Source organism: Capricornis sumatraensis, chromosome 17, assembly GCF_032405125.1.
Source record: "Capricornis sumatraensis isolate serow.1 chromosome 17, serow.2, whole genome shotgun sequence".
NCBI lineage: Eukaryota > Metazoa > Chordata > Mammalia > Artiodactyla > Bovidae > Capricornis > Capricornis sumatraensis.
Window position 1 is genome coordinate 57,806,194 of NC_091085.1, and position 19,199 is coordinate 57,825,392.

At 48.0% G+C, this 19,199-nt stretch overlaps 1 protein-coding gene across 5 annotated transcripts in view; it reads left to right on the forward strand.

Moving 5' to 3' along the window:
• Positions 1-19,199, forward strand: part of SCARB1 (scavenger receptor class B member 1) — a 93,323-nt gene that overhangs the window by 42,719 nt on the left and 31,405 nt on the right. For all 5 annotated transcript variants that reach the window (XM_068989556.1, XM_068989559.1, XM_068989555.1 and 2 more), the window contains exons 2-5: positions 6,848-7,005; positions 10,149-10,290; positions 14,539-14,742; positions 17,210-17,305. In XM_068989556.1, the coding sequence (XP_068845657.1) occupies positions 6,848-7,005; positions 10,149-10,290; positions 14,539-14,742; positions 17,210-17,305 (600 nt within the window). The remainder of the gene's footprint in view (positions 1-6,847; positions 7,006-10,148; positions 10,291-14,538; positions 14,743-17,209; positions 17,306-19,199) is intronic.

The following is a 19,199-nucleotide window of genomic DNA, read 5'->3' on the forward strand; positions in this document are numbered from 1 at the left end:
AATGGAATCATATAATACGTGTTTTTTTTTTTACTGTCTTATTGCCTATAGGAATGTTTTAAGACTTCCCTCATGATGTAGCACATATGAGAATTTCTTTTTTTTTTTTTTAAGGCTGAATAACCTTGGCTACACCACATTACATTCATCCATTCATCTGTCAGTGGACACTTGGGTCACATCCACCTTTTGGCTCTTATAGATAATGCTGCCAGGAGCACAGACTAAGCAAGGCGTGATGAAAATGTCCCATTTCTTGTTGCCAGACAGGTGAGGTATGTACATTTGATAAAAGTCAACAACTGGGACTTCCTCGTTGGTCTGGTGGCCAAGATACCTTGCTCTCATTGCAGGGGGCCTGGGTTTGATCCCTGGTCAGGGCACTAGATCCTGTGTGCCACAACTAAGAGTTCGCACGCTGCAACTAAAAGATCACCCATGCTGCAACTGAGACCTGGCGCAAACACATTAAAACAACAACAGAGTCAGCAAACTACGTTTTAAAATGATTAATGATCAGGACCTCAAAAATATTTTGCTAAGTAAAAGGAGACGTATATGGTCTTTTGTATCTCTGCTTGTTTTCAAGAAATAGAGAATTATGGATACATTTGAAGACTTGTATGATTCTCTTTACGGGGCTTTAAAGGTCACTCTAGTGGTAAAGAATCTGCCTGCCAAGCAGGAGATGCAGGTTCAATCCCTGGATGGAGAGGATCCCCTGGAGAAGGGTATAGCAACCCACTCCAGTATTCTTGCCTGGAGAATCCCATGGACAGAGGCGCCTGGAGGGCTACAGTCCATAGGGTTGCAAAGAGTCTCTCAAGAGTCTTCTGTAGCACCATAATTCAAAAGCATCAGTTCTCCTTTTTATCTATTTATTCCCTTGTATAGATACACAGCAGTTGATTTATCCATCGTGAACATTTGAATTGTTTTAAAAACATTTGAGATTGGTGGACTTTCAGGTAGGTCACATTCTTAGAAGCTACCTAGCTTTTACACAGGCTGTGTCCCCTGTCAGTAACACCCTCCTCGTCTTTTTTTCTTGACAAAGCCCAACTCTTTCACACGCCCTCTCTTCCAGGCAGCCCTCTTGCCTGTCCAGAATGAGCTTAGAGAATCTGGTTGGATAAGAGGGAGCTGCATCCAGAAAGGGATCACCTTGGCTTTCTTTCTTGGTCTTTGTGTGTGGGCTGTGATCTTTGACCTTGGGGGTGTGGGGGCAGGGATAGAATCAGCTATGTTGGGCAAAAGGCCCTGAGCTTGGCCTGCGCACTGTTATCTAATCAGCTGCCTGGTCCTAATGCTTTTGGTCCAGTGTGACCGTAAGAAAGTTATCCCTCTGATTGTAAGCGGTGCAAAGTCCAACCCCCACCAGAGGTGGGGCAGCAGTTGGGGAGGGGGAAGGGCTGGTCACTTTGTGCCAGGTGACTGCATGGTTGACCTGCTGGGTCCCTAGGCTCTACTTGCCACTGTTCTAAGCGTTTTACAAAGGCACTTAAACCTCACACCAGACCTATGAGATGGATGCTATCATTACACCCATTTTATGGATGAGAAAACTGAGGCACAGAAAAGATTAATAACGTATCCAGGAGGCAAAGCTGGCTAATGGGAGATTCCCTGTGAGTGAGTACCCACAAACAGAGCGGAGCCCCAGAACCCCACAGTCCCTTCTGTTGGAGAGAGAAACGTAAGCCTTCATCTGGTGATTCATTGATTTGACCTTGATTTAGCCCTGAATTGGGTGGGAAGACCAGGAGATTAGGAAAGCACAGCAGAATTCCGGAATTTCAAAGACTTCTCCAGGCTTCTCTGGGTCACCATACCTTTGCTAAAAAACGGGGCTGCGGGAGGGAGGCAGGAACTGTAAACTGTTTTGTTTTTTTTTTTTTTAATTTTAAGCCACTTTACTGCTGTATGATTGACATAATAAATTAGTTGTATGTATATAATTATACAACTTCCCTAATGGCTCAGCAGGTAAAGAATCCGCCTGCAGTGCAGGAGACACAAGACATGGGGTTCGATCCCTGGGTCAGGAAGATGCCCTGGAGAAGGAAATGAGAACCTACTCCAGTATTCTTGCCTGGGAAATCCCATGAACAGAAGAGCCTGGCGGGCTATAGTCCATGGGGTTGCAAAGAATCGTACATGACTGAGCGACTCAGCACATATACAACCAGATAACTTTAGAGAGAAGTGAAGCCATCACCACAATCTGCACTGTAAACATGTCCATCACCTCTGAAAGTTTCCTTCCTTCCTTTTTATTTATGGTTGTTGTTGTTCAGTTGCTAAATTGTGTCTGTCTCTTTGCAGCATCATGCACTGCAGCACACCAGGGTTCCCTGTCCTTCACTATCTCCCGCAGTTGGCTCAAACTCCTGTCCGTCGAGTCGGTGATGCCATCCAACCATCTCATCCTCTGTCATCCCCTTCTGCTCCTGCCTTCAATCTTTCGCAGCATCAGGGTCTTTTACAATTATGTTTCCAATGTTATATGATATTATTGTTAGTCATGATGAATAAAAGATCTGTATAGTGCCTAGAGTTAGCAGTGCTACATGGTAGGGAACTCCCTGGCGGTCCAGTGGTTAGGAATCTGTGCTCTCACTGCCAAGGGCCCAGGTTTGGTCCCTGGTTGGGGAACTAAGGTCTCACAAGCACAGCAAAAAATAGAAAACCCACTGCATTGTATATTTAAATGTTTGCTAAGAGGTTAGAGCTTATGTGTTTTATCACAAACACATAAAAAGAAGGAAACTGGGTTGATGTGTTTTCTTCTGACCGCTCATCTCCGAGGGGATGGAGAGAGGGCACGACAGACCATCTCCGCCCGTGGGCCTGTCTTTGTTCCTTCGTATTAAAATTTGAGGGTTCCATCTGACCCCTAAACCCACCACCAACTTCCAGGCTGAGGTCTGAATTCCACTTTCTTGGCTTCCTCAGTAGCTCAAGTGGTAAAGAATCTGCCTGCAATGCAGGAGACATGGGAGATGCAGGCTCGATCTCTGGCTCGGGAAGATCCCCTAGAGGAGGAAATGGCAACCCACTCCAGTACTCTTGCCTGGGAAATCGCATGGACAGAGGAGCCTGGCGGGCCCCAGTCCATGGGGTTGCAAAGAGTCGGACGTGACGGGGCAAGCATTCACCTCATTCACCAAGCCCGTGCTGAGGGGGCAGGTGGTGGGGCTGGAGAGGAGCCACACAGCCTCGCTGGGCCTCAGTGTCCCGGCCTGTGACACGGAGAGGTCCGCCTCTCTGGGAGATAGTCTGGGCAAGGTGCTCTGGCAAGTGTGGCAAAGGGGTCTCCTGGGGTCCAGCTGTGGCCTGAAGACGCGCCATCTGCCTCCTGGGTGTGTTGATTTTGAGTAATACCGTGTTGCTCTTGAAACAATCGGGAGATGCCATAGAAACATCCGGATTTCTGGCAGCTCACAGAATTTGGGAGGAGCTGGAAAAACCTGAGCCCCAGGGACCTTGGGGCCCAGAAGGGAGTTGCAGCTGCTGCCCTTGTTTAAGGTGAGGGCCATGACCCTCTTGGTTCGAGGAGTCATGGTGTTGGTTAGGGAAGTGACAATGATGTGAAGAGCCTAGAACAGCACCTGATACACAGGCAATCCCTGGGAAGTGCTTGTTTGTTTGTTTTTAAATTTTATATTGGTATAAAGTTGATTTATAATGTTATGTTAGTTTCAGGTGTACAGCACAGCAATTTGTATATAGTAGTGTCTCTGTGTTAATCCCAACCTCCTGATATATACTTGCCCCCACCCTTCCTCCCTGGCACCTGTAAGCTTGTTTTCTGTGTCTGTGAGTCTGTTTCTGTCTTACAAATAAGTTCATTTGTATCATATTTGAAGATTCCTCATGTGATACCATAGGATATTTGTCTGTCTTTGTCTGACTTACTTCACTTAGTGTGACAATCTCTAGTTTGATCCATGTTGCCACAAATGGCATTATTTCATCTTTTCTATGGTGAGAATATTCCATTGTATATATGCCATAACTTCTTTATCCATTCATCTGTGAGTAGACAGTTAGGTTACTTCCATGTCTTAGCTATTGTGAACAGTGCTGCAGTGAACATTGGGGGTGCATGTATCTTTTCGAATGAGTTTTGTCCAGATATATGCCCGGGAGTGGGATTGCAGGATCATATGGTAATTTTATTTTTAGTTTTTTGAGGAATTTCAATACTGTTCTCCATAGTGACTGCACCAGTTTACATTTCCACCAACAGTGTGGGAGGGTTCCCTTTTCTCCATACCCTCTTCAGCAAGGAAATACTCATTTGTGTTGCTTTGTACAAACCACATTTTCTAGTCACCTTTATTTGCATGTACTGGATGCTCAGGTTATAAAAATGATCCTGGATTTCCCTGGTGGTTCAGTGGTTAAGAATGCCTGCCAATGCAGGGGATGTGGGTTCGATCCCTGGTCTGGGAAGATTCCACATGCTGTGGGGCAACTGAGCCTGTGCACCGCAAATCCTGGGCCTACATGCTGCAACTACTGAAATCTGAGCACTGCAACTAGAAAGTAGCCCCTGCTCACTGCAACTAGAGAAAGTCTGCACGCAGCAGTGAAGACTCAGCGCAGCCAAAGATAAAGAAATAAATTTTAAAAATCTTAAAAAAAAATAATTCCTGTGACTCTTGTAGCTGGTAGGCAGATGTGTTCATCAATAAAGGATTGTTACACCCGAAGGCGAGTCTCTGATCTGATATTTTCAAGAGAACTTTGAAATCCAGATTTTATGTTAAATCATTTTTTTGTGTGTGCTTGACAATGAGTTCAACTTTTCTTCATTGAAGTGCAATGTAGATCAAATGAAGCACAGCTGACGCTACAGAGTCACGGGCCCCATTGCACAGATGGGAAAACTGAGGTTCAGGGCTGGCCAACTTGCCCTCAGGTCTGACTCTCTCCAAACCCTCTTCTTCCCAAAATCTACTGGCCAGCTCCAGTCTTCTTCCTTCTCCAGAGCTCCTGCCCACTGGTTCTGGGACAGTCTGTCTGGAGACAGTGGGAGTGGCTGTCCTTGTCCTGGGAGGCCACATTCAAAGAAAAAGTGAAGGTAACACAAGCTGTTCCAGACACTTGGCTTTGCAACATGGAACAACTACCTGATGGGCTGGTCAGGTTGCGAGCGGGATTAGGTGGCAAGGGGTTTTTGCCAAGCTTTGTAAACCTGGAGATTTATAGTTCACATGGCGCTAGTGATAAAGAACCTGCCTGCCAGTGCAGCAGACACAGGAGACATGGGCTTGACCCCTGGGTCAGGGAAGATCCCCTGGAGGAAGAAATGACAACCCACTCCAGTATTCTTGCCTGGAGAATCCCATGGACAGAGGAGCCTGGCAGGCTACAGTTCATAGGATCACAAAGAGTCAGACATGACTGAAGCGACTTAGCACAAGAGTACAACACATAAATTTCTGTATTTCTGGCTTTTCATCAAAAATTGCTCTTGCTCTCATCTCCTGCCCTCCCACTCACAGGCTCTGCTCCCTACCACACTGGCCTCCTTGCTGTTCCCCATTGCTCTGTCTCAGTTCTCCCAGCCCCAGGGCCTTTGCGTGGGCTGTGTCTTATGCATGAAATTACCCACCACCACTAAATCCACGTGTTCCCTCCAATGCCTTTAGTTTTTAATTTTGGTTTAGTTTTTGGTGCTTTGTTTTTCCTTACACTTCACCTGCCTGGCTCCTCTGTTTAAAATTGCAGTCCTCCTCCCAGTCCCTGCTGTGTTTTCACTTTTCATACACCACGTATTTTACCCTAATTGTTGATGACCTGTCTTTCCTCTACTGGAATAAAAGCCCCACGAAGTTAGAGATCTGGGTCTGTCTTGTTCACTTTTTCTAACCCCAGCTGTTAGAAGAGGGCCTGGCATACCATAGGTGTTCAGTAAATGTGTATTGACATGGAGAACAAACTTAGGGTTACCAAAGGGGAAGGGGGGAGGGATAAATTAGGAATTAACAGATACACATGACTATATATACAATCGGAGAAGGCAATGGCACCCCCACTCCAGTACTCTTGCCTGTAAAATCCCATGGACGGAGGAGCCTGGTGGGCTGCAGTCCATGGGGTCGCTAGAGTCAGACACGACTGAGTGACTTCACTTTCACTTGTCACTTGTCACTTTCATGCATTGGAGAAGGAAATGGCAACCCACTCCAGTGTTCTTGCCTGGAGAATCCCAGGGAAGGGGGAGCCTGGTGGGCTGCCGTCTCTGGGGTCTCACAGAGTCGGACACAACTGAAGCGACTTAGCAGCAGCAGCAGCGTATATACAATAGATAAACAACAAGGACCTACTATATAGCACAAGGGACTATATTCAATATCTTATAATAACCTACAGTGGGAAAGAATCTGAAAAAGAATATATATATATATAATTGCATATTTTGCTGTACACCTGAAACATTGTAAATCAACTATAGTTCAGTTTTTAAACATGTGTGTTAAATGAATGAGTGAATGAATGAATGATGAATTTGAGCTGTGGTTGAGCAGTGGCCACCTCCCAGTCTCTTGATCAGGCTGTTGTTATTAGAACACATTTAAAAATAATGCATACAAATAATATCAACTATTAACATGAATTATGTCATGTGTCAACTCTGGAGCAGCACGTGTCAACAGCTTTCCCACCTCCTCCTGCCCCTAGAGCATCTCCAGGGAGTCCCTTCCTCAAAGACCCTGTGGAGTCTGTGATGCAGGCTGGCACCAAGCAGCCGTTTTGGAGCCTTGTGGTAGGGCAGGTGGGTGGGTAGGGGCCCTGGCCCTCTTCCTCATGAGCTTGTTTGTCTTGTCCCCCACAGAATGTGCGCATCGACCCCAACAGCCTGTCTTTCAACATGTGGAAGGAAATCCCTGTCCCCTTCTACCTCTCTGTCTACTTTTTCAACATCGTCAACCCTGAGGAGATCATCCGAGGCCAGAAGCCACAGGTGCAGGAGCGTGGGCCTTATGTGTACAGGTGAGGATGGAGGAGGTTGGGCTGGGACTCAGGTCATCACCCCATTTTACAGAGGACGAAACCGAGGCTCCTTGCAGAAGGGCTCATTCAGGGCCAATCTGCTTGCTCCAATCCAGTGCTCCAGTGCTTGAGACTTGGGAGTGACTGCCTGGCTTTGCCACTCAGCAGGTCTCTGACTGTGGGCAGGGGCCTTTACCTTCCTGTCCTGCAGTGTCCCCTTCTGTAAAATGGGGATGACTGTATCCATGGTGGAGTGGTTATGAGGACTGGATGAGATAATGGGGAGCCCAGCACAGTGCCTGGCATGCAGTAAGTGATCAGTAAGTGTTAGTTATTAACACATTATCGTTTCCTGAGTTTGGCAGCTTGCCACTCAAAAGGCAAGCGTTGGATTCCCTGGCAGTCCAACAGCTAAGAATGAGCACTTCCACTGCAGGGGGCGCAGGTTCGATCCCTGGTCAAGGAACTAAGATCCCACATGCTTCGAGGTGTGGCCAAAAAGTTAGAAAAAGAAAAAGGCAAGTGCCTTTGGGAAAGGAAAGATTGCTTTATCCAAGAGGCCAGCAATGTGGGGAGAAGGCAGATTCATGTCCAAAAACCAACTCTAAAGATTCTGCTCAACCATGAAAGTTTTTAAAGGGAGAATCATTTGGAGAAAAGGTCAGGGCCTTTATCTTCTTCCACTGTGTGCAAAACTTTGTTCTGATTGGTTGGTGGTGCAGTTAACAGGGAGGTGTTCTAGGAATCTTTTGCTCGGCCAGAGGATACCATCTTCCACCTTGGTGAGGTCCTTAGTTCCTGCAGAAAAACTCAGAGATACTGTTCTGTGTGTCCCTTGAGGAGGAGCCAGGACCCTGCCCCAAGGCTGCACTATTGTTTCCTGACTGCCCCTCCTTTGCTTCTGCATCGCCTCCCTCCCCTGATAAACAACTGTTTGAACCTGCCCCCTGGAACTCAGGGAAGGTCAGAGAGGCTGAATGAAGCTTATTCCCTACAAGAAAATTGGGGACATGGAAAAGGATTTTTACCTGGGAGGGCCCCACAGGGTCCTGCTGTCTTTATTTATGACCACAGCTGTCACAACTTCTTCATTTGATCATTTTCTTTGGGAGGGTGAAGCTCTCCAGTGGCTACTGGGCTCCATGGGGTTGGCTGGAGCAGTTTTCCAAGAGAGGCTCTGCCACAAGGCTCCAGAAGAGCTGTCAGGTGCCAACCTGCACCACAGATTCCACAGGGACATTGGGGAAGGGGCTCCCTGGAAGACAAGACCCGATTTCTGGTGCTGCCCATTCTGCCCTCAGGAAACTGCAATCCTGGCTTAGCTCATCCATGCAAGGCTTCTGTGTCGAAGCTGAGCCTGGTTTGCCAAAGTTCTTACTTATCTCTTCATTCCATAAGTATTTATTGAGTACTGAACATCTCCTGTATGCCAGGCACTGTGCCAGTTCACTGTTAAAGGCAGACAAAAGCCTCTGCCTCACAGAGCTGACATTCCCGTCGGGAGAGAATAAACAAGTGGACAAATGAGGGGAAACCTGGCAGGATAAGCGTGGTGCAAACAAAGCAGGTCAAGCCATGGAGAGTGCTGGAGGCAGGGCTTGGCGGGGGCTGGTCTAACTGAAGGGTCAGGGAGGACCTCGACAAAGGGGGACAATTCCCTAGACCCAGATGGTGAGAAGCGGGCACTGCAGTGTGAGGATCTGGGGGGAAGTGAGTCCTGGACAGAGGGAGCAGCGAGTGCAAAGGGCCTGAGGCGGGAATAGCCTGGTAGTCGAGGAGGGGAGAAGGCATGTGTGGCTGGCGTGTTAGGAGTGAGGGGAGAGTGAGGGGGAGAGAGGAAACCTGAGAATTGGACGGGGCCGGATGGTGAGGACCCTGGAGGCCACAGAAGGAGCTCAGTTTTATCCTGTGTGCAAAGGAGGGTTTGGGGGAGAGGATGACGTGCTCTGATTTCCCCTTTTCAAAGATTCTTCTGGATGCTCTGCAGAAAATGGATTGCAGAGCATGATGGAATAAAGACAGCATAACAGCAATAAAAACTGCAGCTGATAAAATGCTTTTCTCTGTGCATTAGGCAATCGTTTTAATTGCTTGACATGCATTGAAAGTGAAAGTGAAAGTTAAGTCGCTCAGTGGTGTCCGACTCTTTGCGACCCCATGGACGGTGGCCCACCAGGCTCTTCCGTCCATGGGATTCTCCAGTCAAGAATACTGGAGTGGGTTGCCATTTCCTTCTCCAGGGGATCTTCCCGACCCAGGGATCGAACCCAGGTCTCCCACATTGCAGGCAGACACTTTAACCTCTGAGCCACATTAGTTCACTCAGTTCTCACAAGTAGGGACCTAATGACGTAAGTCTGCTTATTACACCCATTTTGTTTTTTTTCCTTGGCCGCACCTCGTGGTACGCAGGATCCTAGTTCCGCATCAAGGGATGGAACCCACGCCCCCTGCAGCGGAAGCATGCAGTCTTAACCACGGACTGCCAGGGAAGTCCTGTTGCTCTCGTTTTAAACGTGGGAAAACAGGCTTGAGTAGTAAGAGATGGAGACAGGATTCAGGCCCCCTGCCTTCTGTCTTCAGAGTGCATATTCCTACCCACCGTCCTCACTGCCTCCCTCAGAAAAGCTAGGATGCCCAGGCGGAGGGTGATGAGGGGCAGGGGGATGGTGGCAGCTTGCTCAGGGGGAGGGAGCGTATGGGATTTGGTGACAAGAGGCTTCTGTGCCTGTCCTGCAGTAGGTGGGCTTCCCAGGGGGCTCAGTGGTAAAGAATCCGCCTGTTGATGCAGGAGATGCAGGAGACCCGGCTTTGATCCCTGGGTCAGGAAGAGCCTCCTGGAGAAGGAAATGGCAACCCAGTCCAGTATTTTTGCCTGGAAGATCCCATGGACAGAGGAGCCTGGCAGGCCCCAGTCCATGGGGTCCCGAAGAGTCGGACACAACTGAGTGACTAACACTTTCACTTTAAGAGGATCCTGGCGGGCTACATACAGTCCTTGGGGTCACAAAGAGGCGACTAAGCACGTGCCACAGTGGGTGGGTGGTGGAACAGACATGTAGGAGACAGTCAAGCTGGGCACACAGACAGCTGAGGGCCCCCCGGGCTCCTGGCAGCTGACCCACCGGCTTCCTCCCCCAAAGGGAGTTCAGGCACAAGAGCAACATCACCTTCAACAACAATGACACGGTGTCCTTCCTGGAGTACCGCAGCTACCAGTTCCAGCCGGATAAGTCCCGCGGCCAGGAGAGCGACTACATCGTCATGCCCAACATCCTGGTCTTGGTGAGATACCCCTGGTCCGTCTCTCTGCCTGCCCCCTGCACTGGACGGTCCCTTGAGGGCTCAATCTGTGGCTCCTGGGTTGACTCGGCGGGCTTCCTGGGTGCATCTTGGTCTCTGGTTGGGGGCATTGGTCAAAGTCATGGCCTTTTCAATCTGCAAATCTAGGGACTTCCCTGGTAGTGCAGCGGTTAAGACTTCCGCTGCAGGGGTGCGCGGGTTCAACCCCTAATCGGGTGCAACAACAAAGGCAAATCTAGAATCTCCAAAAGGGAGTACTTGGTGGGAAGCTGAATGGGGGCGCAGTGTGCTTGTCTGTGGTGTTTGGAGGGAGGTTGTGGACAGAACGTCCATTCTCTGCAGGTAAGAGTCACAGAAGTAGCTGGGTTTACTGCCTGCCTGCCGTGTGTGCCGGGGTCCCCAAGACCACCCCCAGGTTCGCTGACTCACTTGTAGGACTTGCAAGACCCGGCATATATGGTTGTGCTCTTGGCTATAGGTTGGTAGAGTGGAAGGAGGCAGAAGAGAATCAGCAGAGGGAAAGGGCACGTGGGGTGGTGACCAGATGCAGGCTTCCAGAGCCACCTCACAGGGCAGTCACGCTTCGTTCCTTGAGCGGTGATTTATGACCACACACAGGTAGGTCTCCTCTACCAGGAATGCCCACTACAGAGACTCACGCTTCGTTCCTTGAGCGGTGATTTATGACCACACACAGGTAGGTCTCCTCTACCAGGAATGCCCACTACAGAGACTCAGCGCCCAGGTGTTTACTGGGGGCTCGTCATGGAGACGCCGTCTGCTTGGCACAGATCCGTGTTCCAGGAAAGCAGGTGGTACAATCCAGGCACAGTGAGCCCCTCTTATCAGTTAGGGAGCGGTGGGAGCGCTCCTAACATCGAGATCTCAGACGCCAGCCAAGGCCCAGGCCTTTCTAGAGAGAACTGTCTCAGGTCTGCTATGTGAGCATCTTGCTGACACTACGTGTTAGAACTTGTATGCCAGGCTTCACACATACCACCTTGTTTACCTGTCAGCAGTCCCACGATCATTAGGTACCATTATTTTCTCCATTTGTAGAAGAGGAAAACTGAAGAACAGAGAGGTTAGGTGACTTATCTAAAGTCACTCAACTAGCAGGTAGCAGATTAGGGTTTTGAAACTAGTTTGGTCTATGAGGCTGCCACTCTGTGGTACTCAGCCTCTCATTCAATCCTCTGTCCACCCAGCTGAGGATCAGCAGATGTGTGCTCCAGGGCTGGCCCCAGGCTGGGCTCAGGATCAGATGTGAATGTACCTGGGAAGTCTGTTGGGTGGACAGGATGGAAGCTCAGATAAATGCAGCCTGAAGCCTTGCTGCTGCCTCCCTCAGAGTCATAGGTGCATGTTTAGGCACTGAAGTCACTTTCCTCCACCAGTTAGGTTGGCAAAGACTGTGTGATAAATGCCCAGGGCTTAGGAGCGTTTGTGGGAACAGACACTGTCGTTAGGAACGGAACTGGTATGAGCTGTTGGAAGGTAATTTTCAACTTAAATTGAAGTAATTTTTCGGTGTAAATTGCCTGTGCTCTTGACCTCAGAAGTTTCATAGGTAGGAATGTGTGTTCTTGATAGAATAACACATGTGGGCAAAGATGTTTTTTCTCAAGGATGTTTATTTCAGCAACGTTTTCAGAGCAAACATCTACTGATCATCATGTGGAGTTATGTTGTGATATCTATTGCAGACAAACAGTGGACTAGTGTACATCCAGCAAAAGGAGGCAGGGCTGCAGAGGGTGTCGTGGAGCAGTCTCTTAGTTATGTCTAACTAGGGAAAATCGAACACAAGCAAAGTGCCCCTACTTATTGTTTCTGAAGGAGAAATACTTGCATGCATGCACACACCCACTTACACACGTGCTTTTACATGCCTAGACCAGCTGGGCTTTTTCTATAAAGGGCCAGATAATGTTTTAGGCTTTGAGGGCTAGACATTCTCTGTTACAGCTGTTCAAGTCTGCCATTATAATGCAAAAGCAGGGGCTTCCCTGGTGGTCCAATGGCTAAGGCTCCGAGCTCCCAATACAGGGGGCCTGGGTTCGACCCCTGCTCAGGGAACTAGATCCTATATGCCATAACTAAAGATCCTGCATGTCTCAGCTAAGTCTTGAAGCAGCCAAATAAATAAATAAATATTTTTAAAATGCAAAAGAAGCCCAAGACAAAAACATAAATGAGTGGGTGTGGCTATATGCCAAGAGACCTATTTCGTGGATATACTGAAATGTGAGTTTCATATAATTTTCATGTTTTTCATATGGTCTTCTGTTTTTCTTTCAACCATGAAAACATGCAGAACATCTTAGCTCCTGGACTGTAAAAAGCAGGCCATGGGCTGGCTTTGGCCCATGGACCACAGCTTGCTGACTTCTGGTGTTGATGCTTCCTGCAGGAATACTCAAGAACCCAGAGCAGTGGGTTGTCTTGGGGGAGGCAATTAGGAAGAGGAGGGTCACGGGTTAGAGAGGGACTTTTACTTTATATCCTTTCACGATTTTTAAAAACCATCTAAGAGACTTCCCTGGTGGTCCAGTAGTTAAGAATCCACCTTGCAATGTAGGGAATACAGGTTTGATCTCTGGCTGGGGAACTAAGATCCCACATGCCGTGGGGTAACCAAGCCCACACACCACAACGAAAGATTCTGCATGCCACAACTAAGACCTGACACAGCCAAAAAGGAAAGAAAAAGAGGAAATACTGACTTAGAGAAACACAATGCCAGTACTTATACAAAATAAATAAAACCCATCTATTTATTACCCTAAAAATCATAATGTTAAGGAGACCCTTGTGAATTCTTATAGAATCAGACCTTTATGTTTAAGAAAATGCTGGTTCCCTTGCTCAGACAGTAAAGCGTCTGCCTACAATGCGGGAGACCCAGGTTCGATCCCTGGGTCAGGAAGATCCCCTGGAGAAGGAAATGGCAACCCACTCCAGTATTCATGCCTGGAAAATCCCATGGACCGAGGAGCCTGGTAGGCTACAATCCATGGGGTCGCAAAGAGTCAGACACGACTGAGCGACTTCTGTGTGTGTGTGTTCCCCTTTCTACAGGTAGAGATTAGATACTCAATGTGCTTATGCTTATTGTTCAGTCGTGTCTGACTATTTGCTACCCCATGGACTGTAGCCCACCAGGCTCCTCTGTCCTTGGGGATTCTCCAGGCAAGAATACTGGAGTAGGTTGCCATGCCCTCCTGCAGGGGATCTTCCCGACCCAGGGATTGAACCCAGGTCTTCTACATTGCAGGTGGATTCTTTACCATCTGAGCCACCAGGGAAGCTCAAGTATACTGGAGTGACTAGCCTATTCCTTCTCCAGGGAAACTTCCCAACCCAGGAATTGAACCAAGGTCTCCTGCATTGCAGGCTGTTTCCTTACCAGCTGAGCTACCAGGGAAGCCCAGATATTGGATGAGGTGCCTTTAAAAAGTAAACCAAGTGCCAAGATGGTATCTCCAGAGGAAAACAAAAATTCGAAAATAAATTCACCCATATTCTAAGCACCCAGATACTAGGTAGAACTGGTGCTTGGGGCTCCTGGAGTTTGGAAGGGAGATGCTAAGGAAGTAGAGTGCAGTCTGCATCAAGATTCTTTGCTTATAAGGTGACAGGGAAAGGTACTCTAAATTGGCATAACTAAAAAGGGCGTTTCTGGGCTCATGTTACTGAAAGGTCAGGAGTTGGCCTGGTTTCAGATATGGCTTGATCCAGAGTGCAAACGAGGTTGCCCAGATCTGTGTTGGTTCCATGATCTGGCAGATCCACCCCTCAGGGTGGCTGCAGCCTTGCACACACCATGTTCGAGGGCAGCCAGAGCCACCGTCCCTCTCTACCCCACAACCCCAGCTGATTTGCTCCTTGTGGCTTGTTGGTTCTGATGGGGCTGCATACATATTCCCAAACCAATCACTGTAGCCAGAGAGAGGAAGGTTTCTGATTAACCAGGACTAAGGCACATGACTGCCTCTGGGGCTGGGGGTGGAGTTAACTCGGCCTAAACCCGAGAGCACAGGTGGTCCTGTTACTGAAGGATCAGGGCATGGTTCCGGATGCCCCAGATACCCCAGATGTCCACTGCAGGGATCCTTCTAGGCCTGACCATGTTCCAGGATGGCTGTGCCTTGAAGCTTGGCTTGAGGTCCAGGGAGGGCAGACAAGCTGTGTCTAGCCTCTAACCTGTGGTGTCCCCTGGCTCTGCAGAGTGCATCGATGATGATGGAGAACAGGCCTGGATTCTTGAAGCTGATCATGACCTTCGCGTTCAGCACACTTGGCCAGCGTGCCTTCATGAACCGCACTGTTGGCGAGATCATGTGGGGCTATGACGACCCCTTAATCCACCTCATCAATCAGTACTTCCCAAACTCGCTCCCCTTCAAGGGCAAGTTCGGCTTATTTGCTGAGGTAAGTGTGGCCCAGTGAGAAGTTCGGGGCCTCTGTCTTGTCCTCCACTGACACAGCCTGGAAACCAGTTACCAGCTTGCTTTTGGAGCTGGCAGAGGCCCCAGGAGCTGTGGGTTGTCAGTGACAGAAAACCTAACTTAAGCTGGCTTAAGCCAAAGTCAGTTTCAGTTAAATTCTATTTATTGATTTATTGGTTCATATAACTGAAAACTGTAGGGAGAGAGATTTAGGTACAGCTTGATCCAGGCTCAAATGATGTGACTGGGGCTGAGCTTAGATGGTTGGAGGTTGGTGCTGGAAGAAAGTGGAATGGCTGCTGAGGAGGCAGGTCAAAAATGTCAATTATTGCTTTGCTCTGAGTTGCCTGCTTTTTCTTAATCTTGATCCAACCTAGTGGTGTCAGTGATTGGGATCCTGAGTCATGATCTGATGTAGAGTCAGATCCCTGACCTCTGATCCCTGACCTTGGCTCCCTCAATCACAGATTGTAAACAGCCCTCTGAGTTGCACCAGCCTGAGTTTCCTTTTGGGGCTCTGCTGATCCGGTGTTGGGGGTAGTAGGAGGGAGAAATCATGATTCAGTTACAGGCATGTGATAGCTGCTCAGTAGATTTTTGAGCAGGATGACAGGTTCTGGGTGTGTGGGTAAGTTGACAAGTTTAAGGTAATTTAAGTGACATGATTCTTGTCGAAGCAAATTGTAAACTGGTAAACAAATGAAAATTATTACAAATTGAGTCACGTGCTTATAAACTATCTTTGACTCAGTATAGTGGAAATCCCAAAGCAATAGCCCAGCAGTGTTGGTGTGGTGGCTTCCCACTCTTTAGGGGTCTAGAATTCTACTTCTCTGCTCTCCCCACCTTACAGTGTGGTTTCCATACTCAAGATTACTGCATGGTCCAAGAGGCTGCTGGGGCACCAGCTGTCACACTCACTTTCCAGGTAGCAGCAGGAAGGAAGAAGTGGTAGGGGATTTAGGGGCAGTCGGGGGAGTTGAGGACAAAGCAGCATGTCCTGGCTGTTTCCCTCTTTGGGAGGGAGATTTCCTCCCAAAGCAATTTCCACTTGCTTTCCATTAGCCAGAACTAGACCTGTGGCCATACTTAGCTGCAAGGGAAGCTGGAAAATGTTAGCTTATAGCTAGTGTGTTGATGCCCTGAGTAAGGTTTAGGTTTTGATATGAAGGAGAAAGGGGAGAATGGACTCTGGGTAGTAACTAGAAGTCTCTGATACATTTTGTTATAATTATTATAATAGATTCTTTTAGGCGAGCATTTATTAATAATGATAACAGCAATAATAAAAATAAAAGCTAGCATTTGGAGATATTACTATTTCTTAGGCACTGTCCTCAACAGGCTTTACACATTAGGTCTTTTAATATTCCCAGTGTCTCTTTGTAGTGGTCTCTGTTACTGTCTCTTTATACTGGCTGAAGTTTGGGTTTTTTGTTTTTTTTTTGTTTTTTTTGAGTTTGGGCTCTTGAAGCTCTGAATGGACAAATGACAGGGCACACTGATATTAGGAAGCTAGAATAGGCTTTGAACTTAGGCCCTGTTGGCTTACCCAGTCAGTAATCAATGTAGCTATTCGGCCGGTAAACAAGCCCTATTGAGTTTCTCACGGGTGCTGTACCTTACATTATACAGCGTCCTCAGAGGCAAAAGGGTGCTTTCTAAATTTCACCCAGTGGTCACTCATTTGTGTGTGTGTGTTTTGTACAGTTTTGCTTTGAATTAGAAATCTTTTTCTAAGAAATTCCCTCAGGGTGCCAAAGCCTGGACTTTCTGTCTGGAAAGAACTTGGTAAACATCAAGTCCTCTTTGCCTGTATGTTTCAGGATAGGCAGGTTAAGCAGCCCTCAGATCTCCATGGCTTGGAACAGCAAAGGTTTATTCCTTACTTGTATGCCAGGTCTAGTGTGGGTGACCAGGGCTCCTCTGCTCTTTGTGGTCACTCAGGGACCCAGGCTGAGGGAGGCTTCTGCTGGATACATGCCTCTCCAGTCTCGATAGCAATGATGGAAAGCACAGTGACATGTGCATGACCAGCCCTTAAAGCTCCCACCCGGATGTGACATTATCATTTCTCTCCTTTCTCATTGATTGTTTTCACTGATTGAAGAGGTCACGTGGCCATGCTTTCTTGTAACTTGGGGAATGGGATGGAGTGACCCTACCGTTCACCTGAGAGGAGAACCAGACTCTCCTGGAGTCAGGAAGGGAAAATGGGACGTTTTCTAGGACGGACGTGGTCTTCAGAGGAGTGTTCCTCCTAGAAAGCCCTCAAGTCCTCCTCTTCTCGACTGCCCCAGTGCTGGACTTGCAGCGGTGAACAAGACAATGAAGCCCTTGTTCTCTGGGTGAAGGGGGAGCAGCCTGTGGGTGGGCCTGAGAATTGACTCCCCATGTCCTTTACCTCCATCCTGGGGCTTAACGATGTCATCCTCTGCTGTTGTCTGCAGCTCAACAACTCCGATTCCGGCCTCTTCACCGTGTTCACAGGGGTCAAAGACTTCAGCAGGATCCACCTCGTGGACAAGTGGAATGGGGTCAGCAAGGTGAGGGCCAGAGGCGACAACCATCCTGTGCAGGGACTGGGTGGCGGTGGCAAGGGCCAGGATCCGCTGCCCAGAGCACCTTCTTCCCTTAAAAACAGGAGTTGGGGATTGACATGTACACACTGCTATATTTAAAACAGACAGCCAACGAGGATCTCCTGTGTGGTACAGGGAGTGCTGCTCAATATTCCTTAATATCCTAAATGGGAAAAGAATCTGAAAAAGATTAGACACATGTGTATGTAAAATGGAATCCCTTTGCTGTACACGTGAAACTAACACAACATTATAAATCAGCTATCCTTCAGTTAAAGAAACAAACAGAGGAGGGGATTGCATCTGTAGGGGAGATGCTCTTGAGTCCCGGACCTTATCTGTGTTTAAGGCTCAACTAGGACTTTCTCGGTGGCTTAGCGGTAAACAGTGCGCCTGCCAAGCAGGAGATCCCTGGAGGAGGAAGTGGAAACCCGCTCCAGTACTCTTTCTTGTTTGAAAAATCCCATGGACAAAGGAGCCTAGTGTGCTGTAGTCCATGAGGTTGCAAAGAGTCAGACATGATTGAGCAAGCAAGCAAAGCCTCAGGTAGGATGTTCCTGGCGGCCCGGTGGTTAAGGCTCTGCCCTTCCATTGCAGCAGGGGTGGGTTCGATCCCTCCTGGGGGAAGTTCTGTCCATATGCCCCAAGGCATGGCCAAAATGAAACAAAAGGAAAACTAGTTCTTGGTTTCCAGTGGGTGGGTGGAGCATATGATTTATTTAGCTTTGGTTCTTCACTTACGAGAATGCTTCAAAAATATTACACTGAAGATACAGCCATCCATTGCACTGAAAGATTGTTGAATTAAAAAAAAAATTGCGCTAGAAACACAGGAAGACATTCACATTAAAAAATAAAATAATAGAGACAGATATAAAGTGCACTTTGTACGTCTTCACACACCCAGCCCCATTCCCATCCGAACTACAGAGGAAACCCACAGTTATCAGTATTGGGTATATGCTTCCTGTGTATTTTTATCCATTTGAGGTGCGATTTTTTTTTTTCTTTCTTCTAGGAGCAGAATGAAATCATACTATGTGCATTGTTTTGCAACTTGCTTTTTTCACCTGAGCGGCCTTTGGGCATTTCTCATGAAAATGATTATGTAGTGATGGTGCCCACACCTTCCAAATACTCATCAGGGTGATGGTTACAGAGACCGGAGGGCTGGGGACAGATTATCCCCCATCAGGGCCCGGACTGACAGGATCACCATCGCAACCAGTAATAACCATTCTGAATGGACACTGTTGAAATTCTCTTGGGCTTGCTTTCTCAAGATAAAAATGTACAGGGACTTCCCTGGTGGTCCAGTGGTTAGGACTCTGTGCTTCCACGACAGGGGGCCCGGGTTCAGTCCCTGGTCGGGGAATATACAGCGTGGTATGGCCAAAATGTGTGTGTGTGTGTGTGTGTGTGTATGTTGTTGTTGTTTAGTCTCTAAGTCATGTCCAATTCTTTTGTGACCCCATGGACTGTACCCACCAGGCTCCTCTGTCCATTGGATTTCCCAGGCAAGAGTACCTGAGTGGGTTGTCAATTCCTTCTCCAGAGGATCTTCCCAACCCAGGGATCAAACCCGTGTCTCCTCCATTGGCAGGTGGATTCCTTACCACTGAGCCACCAGGGAGGCCCAATATGATGTACATATATGTATACACACATACACACACACACATGAACATATGCTTAGAAACCTTCTACTAGGACAGATGGGTAAAAAGTGAGAAGTCTGTTTTTTTCTGTCCGAGTGTCACTCTCCAGAAGCAACTACTGTTTTGCAATCTCCTGGTAGCTACCATTATGATTTTAAATATTCTACTTACGGGACTACCTTCTCACTTGATCTGCTTTG